The sequence below is a fragment of the Chamaea fasciata genome, unplaced genomic scaffold (genome assembly GCF_029207755.1).
Source record: "Chamaea fasciata isolate MVZ Bird 193981 ecotype frontalis unplaced genomic scaffold, bChaFas1.0.hap1 SCAF_17, whole genome shotgun sequence".
NCBI lineage: Eukaryota > Metazoa > Chordata > Aves > Passeriformes > Sylviidae > Chamaea > Chamaea fasciata.
Window position 1 is genome coordinate 6,274,555 of NW_027094102.1, and position 19,212 is coordinate 6,293,766.

At 51.3% G+C, this 19,212-nt stretch overlaps 1 protein-coding gene across 1 annotated transcript in view; it reads right to left on the reverse strand.

The window, feature by feature from the left end:
• The window catches only part of KCNQ2 (potassium voltage-gated channel subfamily Q member 2), a 75,319-nt gene extending 58,276 nt beyond the window's left edge, over window positions 1-17,043 (reverse strand). Inside the window, exon 1 of the mRNA XM_066198657.1 lies at window positions 16,748-17,043. Within this exon, the coding sequence (XP_066054754.1) occupies window positions 16,748-17,043 (296 nt within the window). The remainder of the gene's footprint in view (window positions 1-16,747) is intronic.
• Window positions 17,044-19,212: the final 2,169 nt, after the last annotated feature.

The following is a 19,212-nucleotide window of genomic DNA, read 5'->3' on the forward strand; positions in this document are numbered from 1 at the left end:
TTGCTAGTGAGCACAGGAATACAAACCTTCCTGATCCAACCTTTATCCCCATTTGAAGATCAAGTTCTTTCTGTTTCTTAAGCCTTGCTTTTCTGCAACACCTCAAGAAAAATAAACTTCACAAGCCAAGGCAATGCTGCATGGTTGGAGCATGCAGGAATTAAAATTCCTCTTGCTGAGGTCAAACTCCTCCGACTGACCTGGGCAAGTCACTCGATCTGACTTAAGTGAGCTCCAAAACTGGGTTAAAAGAAAGCTGTCCCTATAAAATGTAATGCGGCATCTCATCTAAACATTCCTCGAGGGAATGTGATATACAAAAATAGGCTCTGGTCTAATTGCAGATAGGAAGATTGTCTCCAATCGGGCTGGTTCCCGCCGCAGACAGGAATAGCCGCCGGTTTTTCAAAGGTCTGTCCCAGAAGCAGCGATTCAGCTGGAGCCCGAGCTTTCCTGCCCACCAAGGACGAGCTCCAGCCCCCTGAGCTCCTTCAGCTTCACTTCCCCATCTCTGACTTTGCACTAGTTCTGCAGCACCACGAATTTCAGCACCTCAGAAACAAAAAATCCTTGCTGAGACCATCCTTAGGGAGCTGCTGCCACAGGGGCTCGGCAGCTCTCAGCAGCCACATGAACTGCCTCAGACCCACAGAAGGCAACTAAGTGGCTCAAAATCCTTGTGTTGCCTTTAAAAGCCTCAGTTTCCACACAGGTGAGGCCCTTAGCTTGTGCTCCTGTGAAAGCAGGACCCCGGAACTGTTACTCTTGGGCTCCCTCTCAGCTAAGAGTGAAGGAGAATGGCCGAGATATTGGCAATTTTGAAGGCACTCAGATGCCCCAGTCACTTCCCAGGGTCCATCCCCAGCTTCATTCCTTGATCCTTGAGAAGACAAGGATGTGGTTTCTGAGAACCAGAGGCTAATGGATAACACCAAAGTTTAAAATGCAAGGATTACCAAAGCCCTGCTAATTTCATTTGCTCATTCATTTGTTTAATAAACAGAGTCTTGGGGAAAATAAGGAAGCGTTTGCATGCTGCCCATATAATATGCCTGAGAGTTGGTAATTTCAGCATCTGTTTAATTTTACCTCTCTTGTCCAGGTAGTAAGCAGGATCTCACAGCCAAGGTGGAAAAGAATTTGTTTACAGCCTTTTGATTTCAGTCCCCAAAAGCTTATGACCCCCAAACTGGGGGAAAAAAAAAAAAAAAGTAACCTGAGGAATAACAGGAATGCCACAATAATCAGGATTGATGTTTCCTCTCACCCACTCCAGCACAAATCAGGAATAATCCCCTGAAAGACAAGGGGACTGCACTGCCACAGGAGAGGCTCCAGCTCAGCTGGGTCCAAATCCTGCAGTCCCTGAGAGACACCTGAGTTTGGCACAAGAGAAAATGCAGGATTAGGTGCAGCACCAGAAATAAAAGGCCAGTGGTCAGTTTTGGAGCTCTCCTCCCTTCCCCACGTTGGCAGGATATCATGATCCTCCGTGGCAGATGTGGCAGAGCACAGCCCTGGTGCTTTCCATGCCTGTGAAGCTGCTCCTGTCAGGATGGGAACATCTTTTCCATCTGGGCCATGCAGACAGGCAGCTCAGAGGAGCTTCCCAGGGTGAAGGGATGCGAGACAAACTCGGCTCTCTGAGCTCAGCATTTAGAAGACAGTGCTCTTTAGTCCTAAAAAATTGCTGAACCAGCCCAGTTATGCCGCAGGGAGGGGAGAACATCACACCAGCTGCCAGTCAATCCCTGCTTAACTTCACCACTAACAGAACTATTTTGAGTCTCTCAGGAGCTGCAACTCTGAATTTAAAAGTCCTTTTCCACCTTCCCCTCTCCATCAGCAAAGTTTCCCTGAGCAGTAGCCAGATTTGTGCTCCCCAGGAGCGATGGGGACATCATCCTGCCACCACCCACACTGTCAGCTCGTGACACCTGCACGGACAGTGCCAGGTCTGTCAGGGCATAGCCTATCTCTGCACCTGATACATTAATCCCCAGCACCAAAGGACAATTAATCACTTTTCTCACCTCTCATTTTTTCCCTGGAATAACCCGAACTCTGCAGGTGGATGTCTAGGTGTGGATGGGAACAGGTAAGCACAGCTCATACATGGAGAACCTTTTGCAGAGGGAGAGGCTGCCCAGAGAGCTGAACCCTGCAGAAAGTGGAGGAAAGCCATGGCCCTGCCACAGGAAATCAATGAGGGAGCCTGGTTTGAACTGGGCAGCTTCGGAGGCCTGCTGCAAACAGGGCTGGGGTTGAGAGCCAGCACGTTCAGGTCAGGGCTTTTGTGCTCACCTGGATACTTGCCAAAAAGGTGACATTACCTCACCCAAGCTCCCCCAAAACCTCCATCAGTGGAAGAGGGGAGGAATGATGAGTGTCCCCCCCCAGCTGTCCCTGCAATGCAGCAGTTCACAGGCCAGCACAACCTCTTCAGTCAAGGCTACATTACCCAGCCAGCTCCCAAACCCCACGCCTGTCCCTCACTGCTGCTCACTGCTATGAACCACCCAGACACGGGCAGATGGGAATCAGGCTCAGACAGCACCAACCCGGTGGTGACCAAACCTCTGCGGACCTCCTGACTCCTAAAGCAATGGATGAGCCTCACACCATTGCCCTGTCTGGCTGCCTCCCTGTCTCTACCTAAAATTTGGATCCGTTGGCCGACTTTCATCAAGTTTGCCAAAGTGATGGCCAGCAGTGAGGATAAGAACCTCTTCCCCCATTTTTGCCCCAGAGGAGGCTGCCACGTGAGCTCCATGGGGCTGGCACACACCAGCCAGCCTGGGAAAGCCACGAGCTCCCAGAAAGCAGCTCCCCCACGTTCCCCCGCACAGCAAATGACAGGTTTGTTCCCTCTCCTTATTTCCCTGTGCCAGTAAACACAACAATAAATAGCAAGCTGCAGGAGGCAGATGATTGTGTGGTGAAAGGTGGAAAACATCTAAAAATGATTTAAAGCAGTGAGGAGAATAGGAAGAGAGGGCTGTAGATTATAATCTCTGAGGAGGAGGAGCTGCTCAGCTGGGGAAAGGCAGCACAAGCAGGGAAAGTTTTCCTTCCCACCCTCCAGCTCCTTGCTCCAGGTGATGCTCAGGTCTTCTGTGCAGGTCTCTCTTTGCAAAGGTCCCCAGACCCAGCCCTGGCACGGGACTCCAGCAGCCCCAGCCCTGGGACAGGAGCAGGAGCAGCACTGCAGGGGCTGGACCCTTTAAATACTCCTGAGGAGCAGGGACACCGGGCATGGACACAGTAAAGCTGAAGAGAGATTATCTAGCTGCCATTTCAACACGCTGGTAAATCAAAGTCGATGGAAGCCATATGCTCTGCTGGGAAGCATCCATCTCGTTGCCAGGGAAACATCCTTCCCGTTTAAAATGGCAGGCAAAGGCTTGCAAAAACCTGCTTTTAACCCCCTTTTCTCAGGCGTGATCCAAGTCCCCCAGCAGCTCCCCCTGCCCTGCGGCATCGCTGTACTGCTGCCTGGGAGAGCTGCTGCAGCTTAGCCTGGGAACAGGAGAAGGAGATGGTGCTTCTCCCCCGGGGTCCAGAGGAAATCAGAGCCAGCCTGGCAGCAGTGAGATCCCACATCAAATTCCCAGCTTACTCCCAAGGCAGCTTCCACAGTTCATTCCTCTAGAAAAACAGGGAATCCCCAACCTGGGTCACATCCAGCAGCTCCACTCAGGGATGCTGCAGGTGCCTGGTACAGACACACGCAGATGTGCCCAGCTGTGGGGCACAACCCTGCTGCAGCAAGGGAATGATCAACAGCAGGACCACGTTTGGATTTGTGCTGCTCAAACCACCTCCTGCAGAGCTGCAGGTACCACCCATTCCTCACAGGCAGAGAGCAGGAATCTGACCTTGGGAATTTCGGCAATCCGCAGCCAGGACTGCAGGCTCCAGGAGCCACAGGAAACCAGCACTGAGCTCAGCAGCTGGCTGGATCTGCAGCTGGCCCTGGGTCTCCTGCTCTGCATCTGCACCTTCCCCTTGCTCCCTCTAAGCCAGAGGTACAGTCCTGGGTCTGACACGGCCAGGCTGGCTGTCTGCTGCAGGAGGAGGTGATGGGGATATGGGAAGCAGCACTTCCAGAGCACAATTTATAACCTGGCACTGTGGAAGTCACGGCAACAAACACTCTCCAGCCTATTAACACTAATGAACTGGCATGGGATTTTGTTTTAAACAGAAGACGCAAACCAGTGGCCACTGGAACAAAACTGGACATCTTCTGGAAAAGATTTTACTTCTCTATGTTTACCTGCCACCAAAGCCTCTCATGATTTTTTTCAATTTTTTTTTTTTTAATTAGAATCACAGAATGGTTTGTGTTGGAGGGAATCTTAAAGATCACCTCATTCCAACCCTCCTGGCACGGGCAGGGACACCTTCCACTAGACCTCGTTGCTCCATGCCCTGTCCAACCTGGCCTCGAACGCTTCCAGCCCCTTCTTTTAAAACTGTTCTCATTTATTGTAAATCCCATAAGCAGATGAAGCCAAAACCAGAGCATTTTCTATTCTGATAAGTAACTATGCTTTAAAAACATTTATAATGGAGATCAGAGACAATATTTAATAATTCAAAACCTAGGAAGGCGTGATGGGACAAGGATACATCCTAAAGGCTCCTACTCTGTATGGGAAATGGTTATTGCAGCTGGAGGAGGGAGAAGCTAGAGCTACAGCCTGGGGAGCAGGGATACTGGATTTTTATGCTGCAGGCATCCTGTGTCACTGAACTCCTCTGTACCTCAGCTCCCAACTGGGAAACGTGTTGATGATTCCCCACAGCACACAGGGGCACAGCTGAGGTTAAGCCCAGGTCTAGCTCAAGACATGTCTATGGCCCTCAGCAAGCAACAAATCCTTCTGGAGAAGCACAAAGCCTGGCACAAAACCACTGCAAAGCACACCAGCACCCAGGGCTCACGTGGACCAGAGCCAACACAGCATCTTAAATGACAGCACAAAGCCACCCGGGAGCTCACAGGAGCAAAGTCCTCCAGCACACGACCCCAGACCATGCCCAGCACCACAGCCAAGGGGTTGGTCCACCCCTAGGTAACAGCTCAAAGCGTTTGCAACAGTCTTAAATCCTTTCCTGGAGGCTGGCTTGGCTCTGGAGCCAGCGGCAGCAGCCGGAGCGGAGCCCGCGAGCAGACGCCGCAGCACGGATCCCCCACCAGGGCACCCTACTCCTGCCAGAGCCAGGCAGGAGTCACCTTCACTCGGTGCCAAAGGAGCCACATCTCCCTGGAGACCTGTCAGCCAGCTCTGAGATACAGCGGGCACTGTAAATATCCCATGGCCCGTTTATGATCCCGCACATTCCTTGTCCCTCCCGCTTGGCTCGGAGCCACGTGTGTGCACTCAGGACACCGACAGGGACACAGAGCAATGAATGGAGAACAGCCAGGTAGTATTTGGAGTCACAGCATCCTCAGCCTGCTGTTAAACCAGAGCAGGAGCAGCTCCATCCTGGTTGTGTAACCCGGCCTCGCAGGACTTTCCCCAAAATTAGAGGGCCTTTCCCTGCAGTCCCGTGGGGGCCATATATATGCTGCACTTGTGGAAGGATGCTCGGGGCTGAGCTTCCTCTCCAGCACATATTTTCAGTCTTCCCTAGAAACAGCAAAGAGCAAGAGAAAGCAGGAAGGAGGAAAAAAATAAGTTTAATTAATCTTTTTAATTTCTGCTGTCTTTTAGCAAATGGAAAATAAGAGAGCAAGCCCATCAGGCCTGTGCTGCTGCCCTGGGCTCTAGCAGCCCTTGTGTTTCTCAGATGGGATGTACATCCCACCAGGCCACTGCAGCCAGCAGGGAGTGCCATCACAGGTCAGACTTGACTCCAGCCACTCTTCCTAGCACATCCCACAGGGATGTGGCTGCAGGACACATGGGCTTCCCCAGAAACAGATGGGGAGGCAATTCATTACCTTCATTAATTTCTCCGTGATTTTCAATAGCCATCAGCTCCCAAGAGGGGAAGAGCAAGGCCAGAGACGACTGAACTCCTCCTGGAGGTTCAGCCCGTTTATCTACAGCAGGCTGGGGTTTGGGCAGGTGCTCTCTGCCAAACACACACCCACAGAAGGCTGTCTGCAAAGAGGGGAAGGAAAAATGGCAGGTTTGAAGGAGGAGCTCCCCAGGTGCCCAAGTTGTTGCAGATGGATAGGCCAAGTCCAGGCAGGATCAAGCCCTGAATTATTAGTAGGTCTCCTAGGTTTGGCTATTCCAAATCTTGGGTGGAGACCTGAGGTTGGGATATGCCCCACCTACTTGTAGATGTTGACATCCCCACCTCCCGGTAAGCAGTAGGATAGAAACAACTTTAGAGTCTATTTTTTTTGTCTTATTCAGACCGTTCCATTACCTTTTCCTATACTTACAACCTCAAATCATTCTCCCCATACTAAGATTGTTTAAAATCATTCCCAATTTACAGCCAGGTTTCATACTTACACAGTGTTACCCAAACTGACAGAGAACAGGATTAGGTTCAACATAAGGAAGAAATTCTTCCCTGTGAGGGTGGGGAGGTCCTGGCACAGGTTGCCCAGAGAAGTTGTGGCTGCTCCATCCCTGGAAGTGTTCAAGGCCAGGTTGGATGGGGCTTGATGCACCCTGGGATAGTGGAAGGTGTCCCTGCCCATGGCAGGGGGGTGCAAGAAGATGAGCTCTAAGATCTCCTCTAATGCAATTCTACAATTCTGTTTATCCTGTTTATCTACTGATCCTCATACCAAGCCTCAGCAGCTCTCCCTGTGTCATTTAATATGACTTGAGGTGCTCCCACCCCCCCGAAATGCATCACAAGGGGAAGGGTGCAGGGTCTGGGTCTGCAGGGGCAGCTCAGAGAAGGTTTTAAATTACATCTGTTTTCTGTTGCAGGAAAGAAAAACATCATCAGCTACAAAAGGTCAGTGCAGAAATTCTTCCTATCCCTCGTTAGCTGGCACAGTAAGCGACAAGCTGCTAATTAAGAATAGCATTAAAAACATCTAGATGTTAAAAGACGAAAATGTGTAGAAGAAGAAGAAAGATTCAATGCAAAATTCTGGTAAACTACAGACAAAGCCCAGGAAATTTTCCTTCAGTCATAAGTCTTTTCCCTTCCTTACAGGAATAGCCATAACTAAGAAAAAGACCATGACAGAGATGTGCATCCCCTACCCACAAGAACCAAACCAGAGATCACATTAACCAAGTTTCTTTAGTGCTGATACGGATTAAATGCTCCATTCCCCCAGGCTATGGAGACACAGCCCTCATGAAGTGCCAGCAATTGAGTTCAAGACATAATGACATGAGGACTTGTCCCTCTGGCTCAGGGTGATGCTTAATTGGGTGTGAAGTCAGCTTTTGGATGAACACTGCCATTAGCATTGGCTGGCTTCTGTGCAGCTCCCAGAGAGGTGCTACTCCTTCTCCCCTAAATTCATTGCAGGGCAGCTTTCTGCAGGCATGGAGTGTGTCTGGAAAGGCCCTTCCTGGGGAAAAGGGCACAACAAAATCCCTGAACTGGCAGTGTCTCAGAGGAGCCCACCCATGTTTGCCCATGTCACCTCCAGTCCCTGCTCTGGTACCAATGGAGACGTACAGCCACTCAATACCTCATCTCTTCTAAACAATGAAAACCCCACCAATCAAAAACCCAACAGGAGCAGCAGAGCAACCTCTGGGGAATAAAAGAGGATACAAATTCCACCTCCCCTTCAGACAAGAGCCACTGAAGGGCAAGAGCTGCTCCTCAAGGACATAGAGCACACACAGGTCCCCACGAGCTGTCCCAGCAACTCCACACCCCGAGATGGACAAACACCCCATGCAAGCTCCTACCCATGCTCCTGCAGCCAGGAGAGGTGGGATCAGCAGCACGGATCTTCCAAAGGATGGAGCCCGTTTGAGGGTTGGTTTTGTTGCTCATTCAAGCCTGGAGTCTTTATATAGTGTCAGGGCAGGATCCAAAAGCGGAAGAGAGACACCCACTCCCAGGGAGTGTAACACACACACTGAAATAAATAGCTCCCTGCCTAAGGGGATGACTCAGGAATCTCACAAGCCCTTAAAGCACAAATCAGTGTTAATAAACCCCAGAAAGCTTGGAGGAAGGCCTAGCAAGAGGTCAACTGGGCAAGGCTTGGAATTTCCAAGGAAGAGGAAGGATGAGTAACCACTGAAAAATAACAATGTCCAACACCGAGGCAATGGTCACACCAGCCTAAGCCCTTCCTGCAGTCTACCTGCTTTAAGAGCATTGAGTAGTCCTTGTCACTGGGGAGAGGTTTTGCTTTTCACTGCCCCTCCTGGATGCACTCAGGCTTAACCACCATATGGCTTGAAGTGGCAGGAGAAAACAGAGCCTCACTCCCTGTTTGTCCAGCTATAATATACAGATATTTATATTTACCTATTTTGCTCTCCTCTTGAGTGAAAGATGGAGTGCTCTTACATCCCTCATCACGTTCTTCAGATCAGGTAACGAACCTCCCAGCAAGCATAAACTCAATTAATGGCCACTTTGAGGCTCTGAGTTGAGCACAAACCCATAAACATGCAGGAGAACGTCTCCCAGAGCTGTCATTTCGCTGCCACATGCAACACTCCAACAGGAGAAAGTCAATAAGACCCATTCACAGCCCTCCACGTGCTGCATCTGTAATGAACAGCGAGACCACAGCAAACTGTCCCTCTGTGGGTGATCCATGTCATTGGGAAGATGCCACCTGCATCCTTCCAGCCCAGCATTAGCCCTGCTGAGGTTCTCAGACCACAGGTTGGCCAAAGCCCGCCCCAACTTCCTTTGCAAACCCAAGGAGCACAGACAGAAACCAAACCACCAATCCAAAAGCAAATCAGGTGACAGGAAAAGCTGTTAAAAAGAAAAGCGGAGCAAAGAGGACTTCTACCAGCAGTGCCCCAACAACTGTTTTATGCCTTTTCTGTGTCTTGAATGCTCAAAATACCACGTTTTCCAGCAGGGACTGGCTCTTTTACACTTGATGGTCAGAACACTAGCTTGTAGACTTCTACTCCTATTAGGGGTGCTTACACACAGCTGTAATATTAACAGAATAATATTTCCCCCTTTCTATTCATTTTAACTTTTCTTTGGCTGATTTTTTTTCTTTTTCCTCTGTTCTTCCACCACACCAAGCCCAATCTTCAAGAAACAGGCACAGCAGGTACCCAGACACAAGCTACTGCCCTCACACAGGAGACACATGAAGTGTACACAAGTCACCCATGAGTCAGGATTTCTGATAGTTTATTTTTTTTCCTGGGCATCATGATAACTTCATGGAGAGTGACAGGCTCGCTGTGGAAGCTGCGTTAGGAGTGCCTGCCCTGCTGTGCTCATCCCTTGCAGTGCGTGACAGCAGCTCTGCTGCCACCCCAGCCCTAATTTGCTCCCACACTGTCACCTCCCCAGGGCTGGCAGAGCTCTAAACGAGAGAGCAGGACTGCCAGGCAGATCAGGGTTTGTTTACAAATGAGGAATTTGTGAATGCCTGGGAAAGACCCTCCGCAAGGCAAAATCTGTCCTGAAGAGACCAAGCACCAGCCACGACGGACTGCCAGGAAGTTCAGATGGAGAGCACTTGCCTCCTAACCCAGTCATTCCCTCTGCCTTCACCAGTCCTCTTGTTTCTTTTCCTTGTCCCACCCTCCTGGGGGAGGCAGTAAAAAAAGGAGGATCTCTGAAGATGGTAACTGGGCACTTCACTCCAAAACACAACTGGAGCTTCTTGGGAACTACGAGTATCAAGGAGGCTTAATTGCTTCTGATTTTTTCCAGTCTTGCCTTGCAGATCACAAGAGTTGATCCCAACAGGATCAACTCTCACAGGAGTTGACCCTCACAAGGGTTTGCTGCAAAGATTCCTTTCTCAACACCACCTCTCAAAGGTGCATCTCAGATCCAGGTCATCCCATTTCAACATGGATCAGCCTCCTCTCTCCCCTCCACCTTACCTGCTGGGGTGCCCACAGTGCAGGTCTGGCTGGTCTGGGAACACCCCAGTTCCCACAGGCTGTGGCAGGAGGTGGGAGATGCTTCCACTCACTCCTGGTTTTCAGTTTGAAGTCATGCCAGGCTCTGTCTTGTCCTTGCCTGGACTGGTCCCACTCAGCTCTCACTAAGGTGTGCAAGGGAAGTTGGGCTCCCTCTGCCATCAACAGGGAGAAATGGGCACCTCCAAAGGCAAACCTGCCCACCTATGCCTCACTGAGGCTCCTGTGGGATTTCCATGAGGAATCCTGCATGTATCTGAGCATCACCAAATTCCCAATGAAAGCTCACAGCACCTTAAACATCTGGACATTACAGATCCCAAGACAAATCAAGTGACTGCTCAGTCCACAAGGGCTTGCACCCAGCAACCCCAGTGACTCTGGTGTGGCTTTAAATCACCTCCCTACAGCAGCAAGAGAGAGGTGAGAAGATTCCAGAGGTCTTCTTGCTTCCTCTCTTGGAAAAGGCAGCTCTTTGACATCCAATCCACTAAAAAACAAAAAAAAAATCACCAGATGGATGCTTACCAACACCAAAACTTTTCCACACATCTAAAAAGCACATTAAAAAGCTGGAGCGATGCCAAAGAGAGACCAGAGAGTTCTGCAGGAACTCTCTGCTTTCCCTCATTGATTGGCAGTCGTACAGCCAAGAAGCCCCGAGGCTGTAACGAGGCAGCTCCTGCCATCCCAGCCAGAGCCTTGTGCGAGATACTCCCCACCAAACACTGCAAGTAATTATTTCAGTGCTTCGCAATAAATGCACACCTCTGCTGCCAGTGTCACGGGAGGCTGTGCTTGCAGCTCACCCAGGGTAAGGCCACGAGAGCCACGTGGGGAGCCGAGGTCACCACAGCTTCAGGGGGGCTGAGCAAGGTCACACAACCTGCTCATCACACAGATTGCTCTTACTGGAAAACAAAATTTGCATTGAAATACCGGCTCTTGCAGTCCTGGTGGCATCATCTTTTGTCACAGGTGGCTGTCAGAAGAGCCCAAATCTTTTGGTCTTGCAACCTGATTAGGAGCAATTTAAATATATGGTGGTCAAGGACCCTGCACCCACTGTCCTTCTGCACTACCTGGTTTTGCCATCCTGTGTTCACAAGTCAAGTACATCTAAATACACCCTAAATGCATTCTAAATACATTCATGAAACTCAGTCCAGACCACCACAACAATCTGGTTTTGCAATGTGGTTCCTTTTGGACCATCAGGGGCTAAAAATCATTGCATTATTCTGAAGAAATGTTTATCTCAGTGCTGGATACTCCACTCTTCTATGTACAGGGACATCACACCAAACAGGGACAGGCCATTAATCCCTTGTAGGAACCACCTCCACCTTCCTCATCTCTACCATATCTGTTCCACAGGAGATTACATGGCAGGAAAAGGGACTGGCACATCTCCCTGTCACCACAATTTAAAGAACAATCTGTTCCTCAGGAACTAAGAAACCAGTGAGCATTTGGGCTACCTTAAAAAAGGGTTATGCAGGGCTAAGTGTTTGCTACTTAACTCCCAGAAGCTGAACACTAAATTTAAATGCTTTTTTATTCTTGTGAGCACCACTCATGCCTGGCAGGAAAACCCCGTGCCCTGCTCACCCTGGACAGAGTGTCTCACCCTGTCATCCCTTCCTTCTGCTGCAATGCAAAAAAAACCAACCAAGAAACCTGATTTTTTAAACTATATCTCTTTGAGCTATGCCCACCTTCCCCTTAGTACAGGATCTGGGGCTTGCATTTTTGGGTTCTTCCTTTTTGAATACATCCAACCATAGCCAAGACTCATCTGGTTGAGGTGTGTTGCAGCACAGAAAGGAGGTCACCCAGGGGATCAGCTTGTTTGTCATTTCCCTAATGTCAGTGTGGGGTGAATGTGACGGCTGGAACGTGACACATTAAAGTGACTGAAATCATGTTGCTCCCACCAAGCTCTGACTAAGCAGCTGGAGAGGAGCTCGTGAGGCATCCCACCAGGAAGGTCCCCTGGTCCCTGGGGTGGACACGACCCCACAGCTCAGGGCAGAAGCACTGGAGGTCAGAGCCCAGCAGGTCCATTAAGCTCAGCACCTGAGGGGGATCCGTACTGGCCCCTTCACCCCACACAGCCTGGAGCTGGGAAGGGGAATCCCTGGACATCACTGCTGGATGGGCTGAGTTTGGTGGCATCGTACCTGCCCACAACAGCCCTGTCTGAGGGTCAGGGCTTGCCATGAACCACAAGTCCTCATGGTCTGGGGATGTACAACCGATAGAGACTGTCAGACCCCATTTACCCCAAATTCTGGTGTGAGAGATCATCTGGGAATGGATCTATGTGAAATAACCATGCTTTCATCAGCTCTGAGGAGTGAAAGGAGTCACAAAAGAGGCCACTTCTGCAAGGAGAAACCCTGGAAGTCCAGGGAAGCCCCTCATCCACTCTCTGTGCTCCCTCCATGCCAGGATGCAGGCAGGACACTGGAGAGAGAGGCGGCTTGTCTGGGTGAAAAGGGAAGAACAAATGGGATGCGGATGGTACAAGGAAATTTTAACAGAATTGAACAGGGAGGAAATGTTCCTCCTTATTATAATTTAAGTCCATGCACTCACTTAATTAACTAAGTGTATGGTGCACAGTATGCAGATGAAAAATGCACCCAACCTATTTTTAACACAGTTAAAGAGATGTATTAGGGTTGTAAATCCTAAGCAGGAAATGCAAGAATTATATTGGTCCCTGAGCATGCAGCTTTAAAAGTGCCTGAATCCAGGCTGTTTTCTTGCCACTGTTCCAAATGCAGCCCCTTCTTCAGCTCAGGGACCAAACCTGAGCAGCTTACCCAGGGATCAGCAAATGTGTCTCGAGACACCTCAGACCATGGGGGTGCCCAGTGCCAGCACCTTGGTTAGGCTGGCACAGAACACAGTGATCCCTCCTGAAATCAGATGGCAGGTAGGGACAAAAAATCACTTTCAAGTGTTACAGCCCTTCCCGAGCACAGGACAGGTTACAGAAACCAAGCCAAAAGGACTAGAAAGGAAAAAAAAAAAAAAAAAATCAGAGTAATAAAATAGAAAAAAATTGGAAGCCAAATGTCCACCTGTACAGACAACTGAACTGAGATCTAAGTGCTGCTGCACCCCTCAAAAAGCCTGACCTGTTATTTAGACACAGATGAACTTTTCAAGTTACAGCTCAGCCTTGCACAGAATGAAGCCATGTGCTGCATTGTTAAGGATCTGACAAGAAAAAAAAAAAAAAAGGTGGGGGGGAGGGAATAGAAAAGAAAGATGTTGAGAGAAATATTGGGAGAAGGTGACAGATACAGGAGGCTAAGACTTCTGGGAGCCAGAGACCACCTCTAACTACACTCAAAAATGGGGCCCACCAGGCTCAGCTGTCCATGGGGTTATGCAAAATATATATTATATATCATATATATCATGCACACAGCTCCCAAGAGCGGGTCACCCAGTTGTGTCAGTGTAGGAAGAGCTATTAAGTACAAAAATGAATCATAACACAGAAATGTAAAACCGTGCTTTTGCTCACAGAGGTAACGGCGCTTTTAGAGAGGCAACATCTGAGATGAGACCAGGGCTGGGGGAGTGAGAGATTCCCTGGTTTGAATTTCCCTGATTTCTTATGCATGAAATGGTGCGAAAGGGAGTGATCGACAGCAGGAAGAGGTGGGGAATGAAATCAGATGGATTGGATCTAGGATGCAGCACTGGAAATAAATGCAACCTGCACAGGCAGAGCATCAGCGGCCCCGTGCAGAATCAGCCTGGGCCTCTGCAGGCAGGAATTTAGCAGAGGTACTTACCCAGAGGCACCTCTCACATTTATTAAAACACCTCTGTGCTGGGAGAGTCCCAATAGTTTTTGTCTTGGCTTTGGGTGCAGGGAGCTGTCTGAGCAGCCCCGGAGCAGCTCCATGCCTGGAAAGGCAGCTGGGTCTGTGAGCATCTCTACGAGATAAAACCCAGCCTTGCAGCATCACCAACTCACTCACACTGGAAATAAATCTTCATTCAAGTGAGCAGCAGGAGCAGGGAAATAGGGGTGCTGCCAGCAGAGAGGGCAGACTGAACCCAGGACAGTGGCAGGACAGGGCACCCTCATCCACAGTGTTCTTCAGTACTCCCACTCCTGCAGGATGAGCGCTAAAGGTGCTTTTGTGCTCCAGGCTTAGGCAGAAAATGAGGTTTGGGGCACGAGGAGACAGAGGGACCCCAATAGCACAGGCAGGGCACTGCACTGGCCTTCGGGACATGGGAAAGGCTCCAGCTCCTTCCATACAAACTTTGTGACCTTGAGGCAGTCTTGTCATCCTCCCACACCTTTGAATAAGCTTTTTCTCTGTCCTGTCTGTCTGCATTACTGACTTCCAGTTACAAAACCCATTCCAGCACTCACAGACCTGGCACAGGCCATGCCAGGCTCACCCGGGCAGCAAAGGGAGATAACTGATGCATGAGCTTACCCTGGTAACTTTGTGTGAAGGTTCCCACATCCTTTAGCTCTTCAAACACTGCAACAGTAAACTGCCAAGGCTAAACCTCTCATGTGTGTAGTACAGAAAACTAGTGCCCATAGAACTTCCCAATACACTGTAAAAAAATAACGATATCACCAACTCTTCGCAGACATTGGTGCAATTACCACTTCAGCCCTGAATTCAGCCTCCATTTCCCAGCAGGTGCATGAGGGGTGGGGGTAGAGGCTGGTTTTGCAGGGCACCCTGTGGTGCCACCAAGGATACGAGTGGAGTCACAAGCCCAGAAGAAACGCAGCTGCTCGGGCTGGGGGCGATGCACAGTGAGAGCCAAGGGGCACTGGGAACAGCCTGGCACGGGGAATGGGGCACTTTGGGGTGACCCTGGCATCGATCCTGGCTGCCCAAGCAAATGCCACCACAGAGCGCCAAACAGGTCAGAAGTTAAGACAGAGCAGCTAAAGAAGCCAAAGGTGTTTGTAAAGCCCTCAGAGTCAGAGCTACCCTTGCTGTTTGTCATTTGGCTTTCTGCCGCTTCCATCTCTTTCACTGTAACCCCTGTGTCCCCCAGCGGGGGTCTCACCTGTATTTTACAGCCCACAGAGCACACTGCACATAACATCCCCACCCTCAGTGCACACACAGGTAATAACCCAGCTCACAACAGGAACACTTGGCCCCTCCACACGGTCCTGGCAGATTTTGCAACACAAACCACCCACAACTCCAGAGGATGGACAGGAGCATGAAAGGTGCTCAGGATGCCCAGTGCTGGACTTCACACTCCTCATCGTAGCTGCAGCTGAGCTCCACAGATGCTCTCCTCCTTTCCCATTTCCCCGGGAAGATGAGCTTCCCCAAGGACCCCGACTCGCTGCAGTGCTCAGAAAATCTCCCCCTTCCACCCAGCCAGGATCTCCCCTCTCCGACTGGTCCCACCAACACCTCCAAGGAAGGCCTCAATGTACAAAATGGCTGAGGAGCAGAAAGCACATCCCAACTCCTTATCTTACAGCAGCATAACAGCAAAAGCATAGAGGGGGGAAAAAACCGAAAAGGCCCCAAAAATCCTTTTGCCGTAGCTGACAGAGGCCCTGGCCATGAGTAAAAAACACACAGAAAAAACAAAACAAAAAAAAACACATTGGCACCAAGGGTAGGAACACCTCAGCCTGAGCTCAGGCCTGCGGAAGAGCCCGGTGGGACTGTGGAAAGTCCCAGAGGGAAGGGAGTTGCAGTAACACCGAGATTTATCTTGACCCTCCCTTTGCAATCCTGGGAACAACGGGAAGTCATCTGCGCTCCTATGCAGCAATGCTTCAGGGATTCAGGGAATCCTTCTGCCGAACGCGGGTCAGCTGGGCCGTTTCTGCCCAAAACCCGGGTCCCAGGGGGAGATGTGCACCCAGGGATGCTCCTTTGTTTACCGCTCGGCTGTATAGGCAGGGAGCCCCAGACACTGATTAGCATTTCTTTCTAGACACATCTCCCATTCAGGCGCTTCCCACGGGGGGCAAGAAATACCTCCAGAACCCTGAGCAGAGCCCCAGAACCAACCCCGGCCCCAAACCGACTGCAGCCACCCAGCAGGCAAAGATGGGGCCGGGGAGGGAAGGATGCTGGGGGGTGGGGGGGAGGAGAAACGGTGCCTGAGCCGAGCTTTTTGTTCCTCTGCTCACAGCATTGCTATGGTGATTTCAAGCAAGACGGAGGAACAGTCGCTACCCATCAGTCCCGCTGCTCCAGCCCCCTGCACCGACCGCATGAGCAGCCCCTTCCCCCGCACGCAGGAGCGGGCAGGGGGAGACAGGGGCTCGGCGCATCGCACCTCTCCTGGGAGCCACCCCCCAGCTCTGCAGGGGCAGCTTCTCCCCCCCCGCCCCTTCCCCGGATGGCCATCACCGCCCCGTCCCCGGGCACCGCCTGGGCTGGGGCGAGGGATGCGGGATGCGGGATGCGGGATGCAGCGGCGGCCCGGCCGGGCGGCCCGACCGGTCTGGGAGAGGATGGGGGGGGAGCGGCTCAGCCTCCGCCCCCCGCAGCATCCCCCGGGGCTCCCCAACCAGCCCTGGCACCCGGCATCCCTTCCCCGCACCCGCTCTGCAGCTGGAGCATCCTTCCTCTCCAGCGCATTTGGAGGGCTGAGAGGGTGGAGGAGGGCACCCCGAACCGGGGAGGGGGGGGGTCTCTGCCATCAGGTTTGCCCCCCACCCTTTTACTCACACGTATGCGTGGTAAATGAAAGCCCATCCCCGCGGTCTCTCCAGCACATTGTAGAGGAAATTCTGCAGCTTGCGGTAAAAAGCATTCCTTTTGGGGGGCTTCCCGCTGCCCGACACTCCGGAGCGGGGCTTGCTGAGGATGCTGCCCCGCTTGGAGCTCTCGGAACCGGCGATGAGGAGCGCTCCGTCCCGGCTGGAGTCCGGGGCTCCCGGGTCCAGCCCCACGAAGCCCACCTTGAGCTTTTTCTCCGCGGCGGGCCCCGGGTAGACGCCTCCGTTGCGGGATTTCTGCACCATGGTGGCGGCGGGGGGCGGCGGGGCCGGGGCGGCGGGGGGCTCCGGCGGGGGCTCCGCCCGCGCTCCCCGCCGCTGCTCCGCGCCCGGCGCAGCCGAAGCCGCAGGAGCCGCTGCAATCGGCTCCGCCAGCGCCGCCCCGCCGCCGCCCGCCCCCTTAACCCTTGGCGTCCCCCGCCGGCAGCCGCCTCTCGCGCTCCCCCCACTCCTAAGAATCCGCGTTTGCCATTCCTCACCCGCCCCACCGAAATTTAAAGAAACCGGCTGCGGCCGCGCCCCCCAAGAAAAGCAGTGGCTGGCGTTGTCCCCCCGAATGTCGGTCCCCTCTAAAGCAGGGTCTGACATCGCGCTCTCAGATCAAGATACATCTTCCCCCTGCCCCCAGCCGGTGTCTGCTCCCCAAACCAGGTTCTGGCACCCCCTCAAAACGCCCACAGAGGAGGCTCCTTCTGCCCCCCCGGGAAGGGCTGGGCAGCGCCCTGCCATGAGATGTCCATCCCCATGGTCCTGGCAGCAGGTGCAGACATTGCCACAGTGTCACAGGAGGGACCCAATCCACGCCCCACCTCCGTGAGCCCACTCAGCAGCAGACCTGCTCAACCTCTCCACAAATCCCAGTGTGCAAAGTCATTCCCTTTCTCCACTCTTCCCAAAGGCCCAGCCTATCATCCTGGCAGCCCAAATTCAGCTTCCACGCTGAAACTGCACCGTGACATGGTCATCAAGCTGTTCAGAAGCCAAGCTCCCACGCAGAAAGTCCATCTCCAGATGAGCTGACCCAAATCAGCTCTTTAACACCCCACTATTTATAGTCCAGAAGCAGCATTTTCCCCTCTCACACCATGCCTGGATTCTGCCCCAAGGAATATTTCCTCCTGGCATGCCTTCACTGGACTCAGGAGAAGACAGGCAGACTGCAGAAGATAGGACAGGGGTACCTGCCCCACATAATTATCCTCCATGGAAAGGGTTCTTTGTAATGGGAAGACCTGCAATCAAGTAAAATCAAGCCCAAAATCATCAGCTCCTTCCCAGTGACATTTCTATCCCTTACAACCCAAAAAAATCACAGGTGATCTGTGAACTGCAAACCTCTGCATGTTCTTTGTGAGTAAAACAAGGCTTTAGGACAAAACTTTTTGTATGTAAATTAAATTGCAAGCTCAGGTAAGCTGCTCCTTTCATCATAAATACCTTGACACAATGTTAGGGAAGCAGCAAAATGGTGGCCCCGAGTTTTATGGCTGCAGGAGCCACCCAGGACTGGGTTTTGTTGGAAAACCAGCTTTTCATGAAATTCATATTTAAATGAGAAAAAAATCAACATAACCTTTCAGAGTCCACTTCTCAAGTCCTGGCTTTCTGGTCCTCTCCTAATTTCTCAGGAGGATCCCAGTGAGAACTAATGGATAAGAGGAGCACTGAGATTAAAGCTACTGCCTCTCACTCCCCAAATCCTGTCATTCACATTGAGAGAAGAGCAAGCGTGGAGCAGCCCTACATTTTTTATGAACAGAGCGTTTCCTGTGACCCATATTCTCTCCAACACATGGCTGAAAGAGAAGCCATCACTGCAAGGCAGGCAGAAAACTAAAGCTGGGTTAAATACTGGAAAAACAGATCTGCAAGTATGTCAGCGAATAAATTGCTCATTTCAATGAGGGGCCATTCTATTCATTATTTGTGAACACTTGTAAGATCATTAGTGTTCTTTAATAGGGTGGCCAATTACAAATGTGCCTGGCGCTAATGTACAAAGTGCATTATTATAGATCCAGTGACGCAGTCCCAAAGCAGGAAATATCCCCCTCCACAAAAAGACCAACAGCAAACAAAGGAAGCAATTTTCAATTAACAAATTCAAGATTACAAATAGTCTGTGAGCCCTAAAGAAGAATCTAAATTCAATGTGCTCCTCTTTGCCTAATTAGTTGGTCATTGGCACTGTGACACTGCAGCGCAGCTTTGGGTATCCTGCATGTCTGAGACCACCAAAAATCAGGAGTGGGAAAGGCAAGGGGTGGGATCTGACCCTTCCCAAGTTGTGGTTGGGCTGAGAAAAGGCACGGGGTGGTTGTAGGGACTGTCAGGGATTGCTGCTTCACTCGGGAGGGAGGCAAAACCTCAAAGACAAGCAAGGCATTGAGAGCAAGTGGCATGGAGGATTGCCTC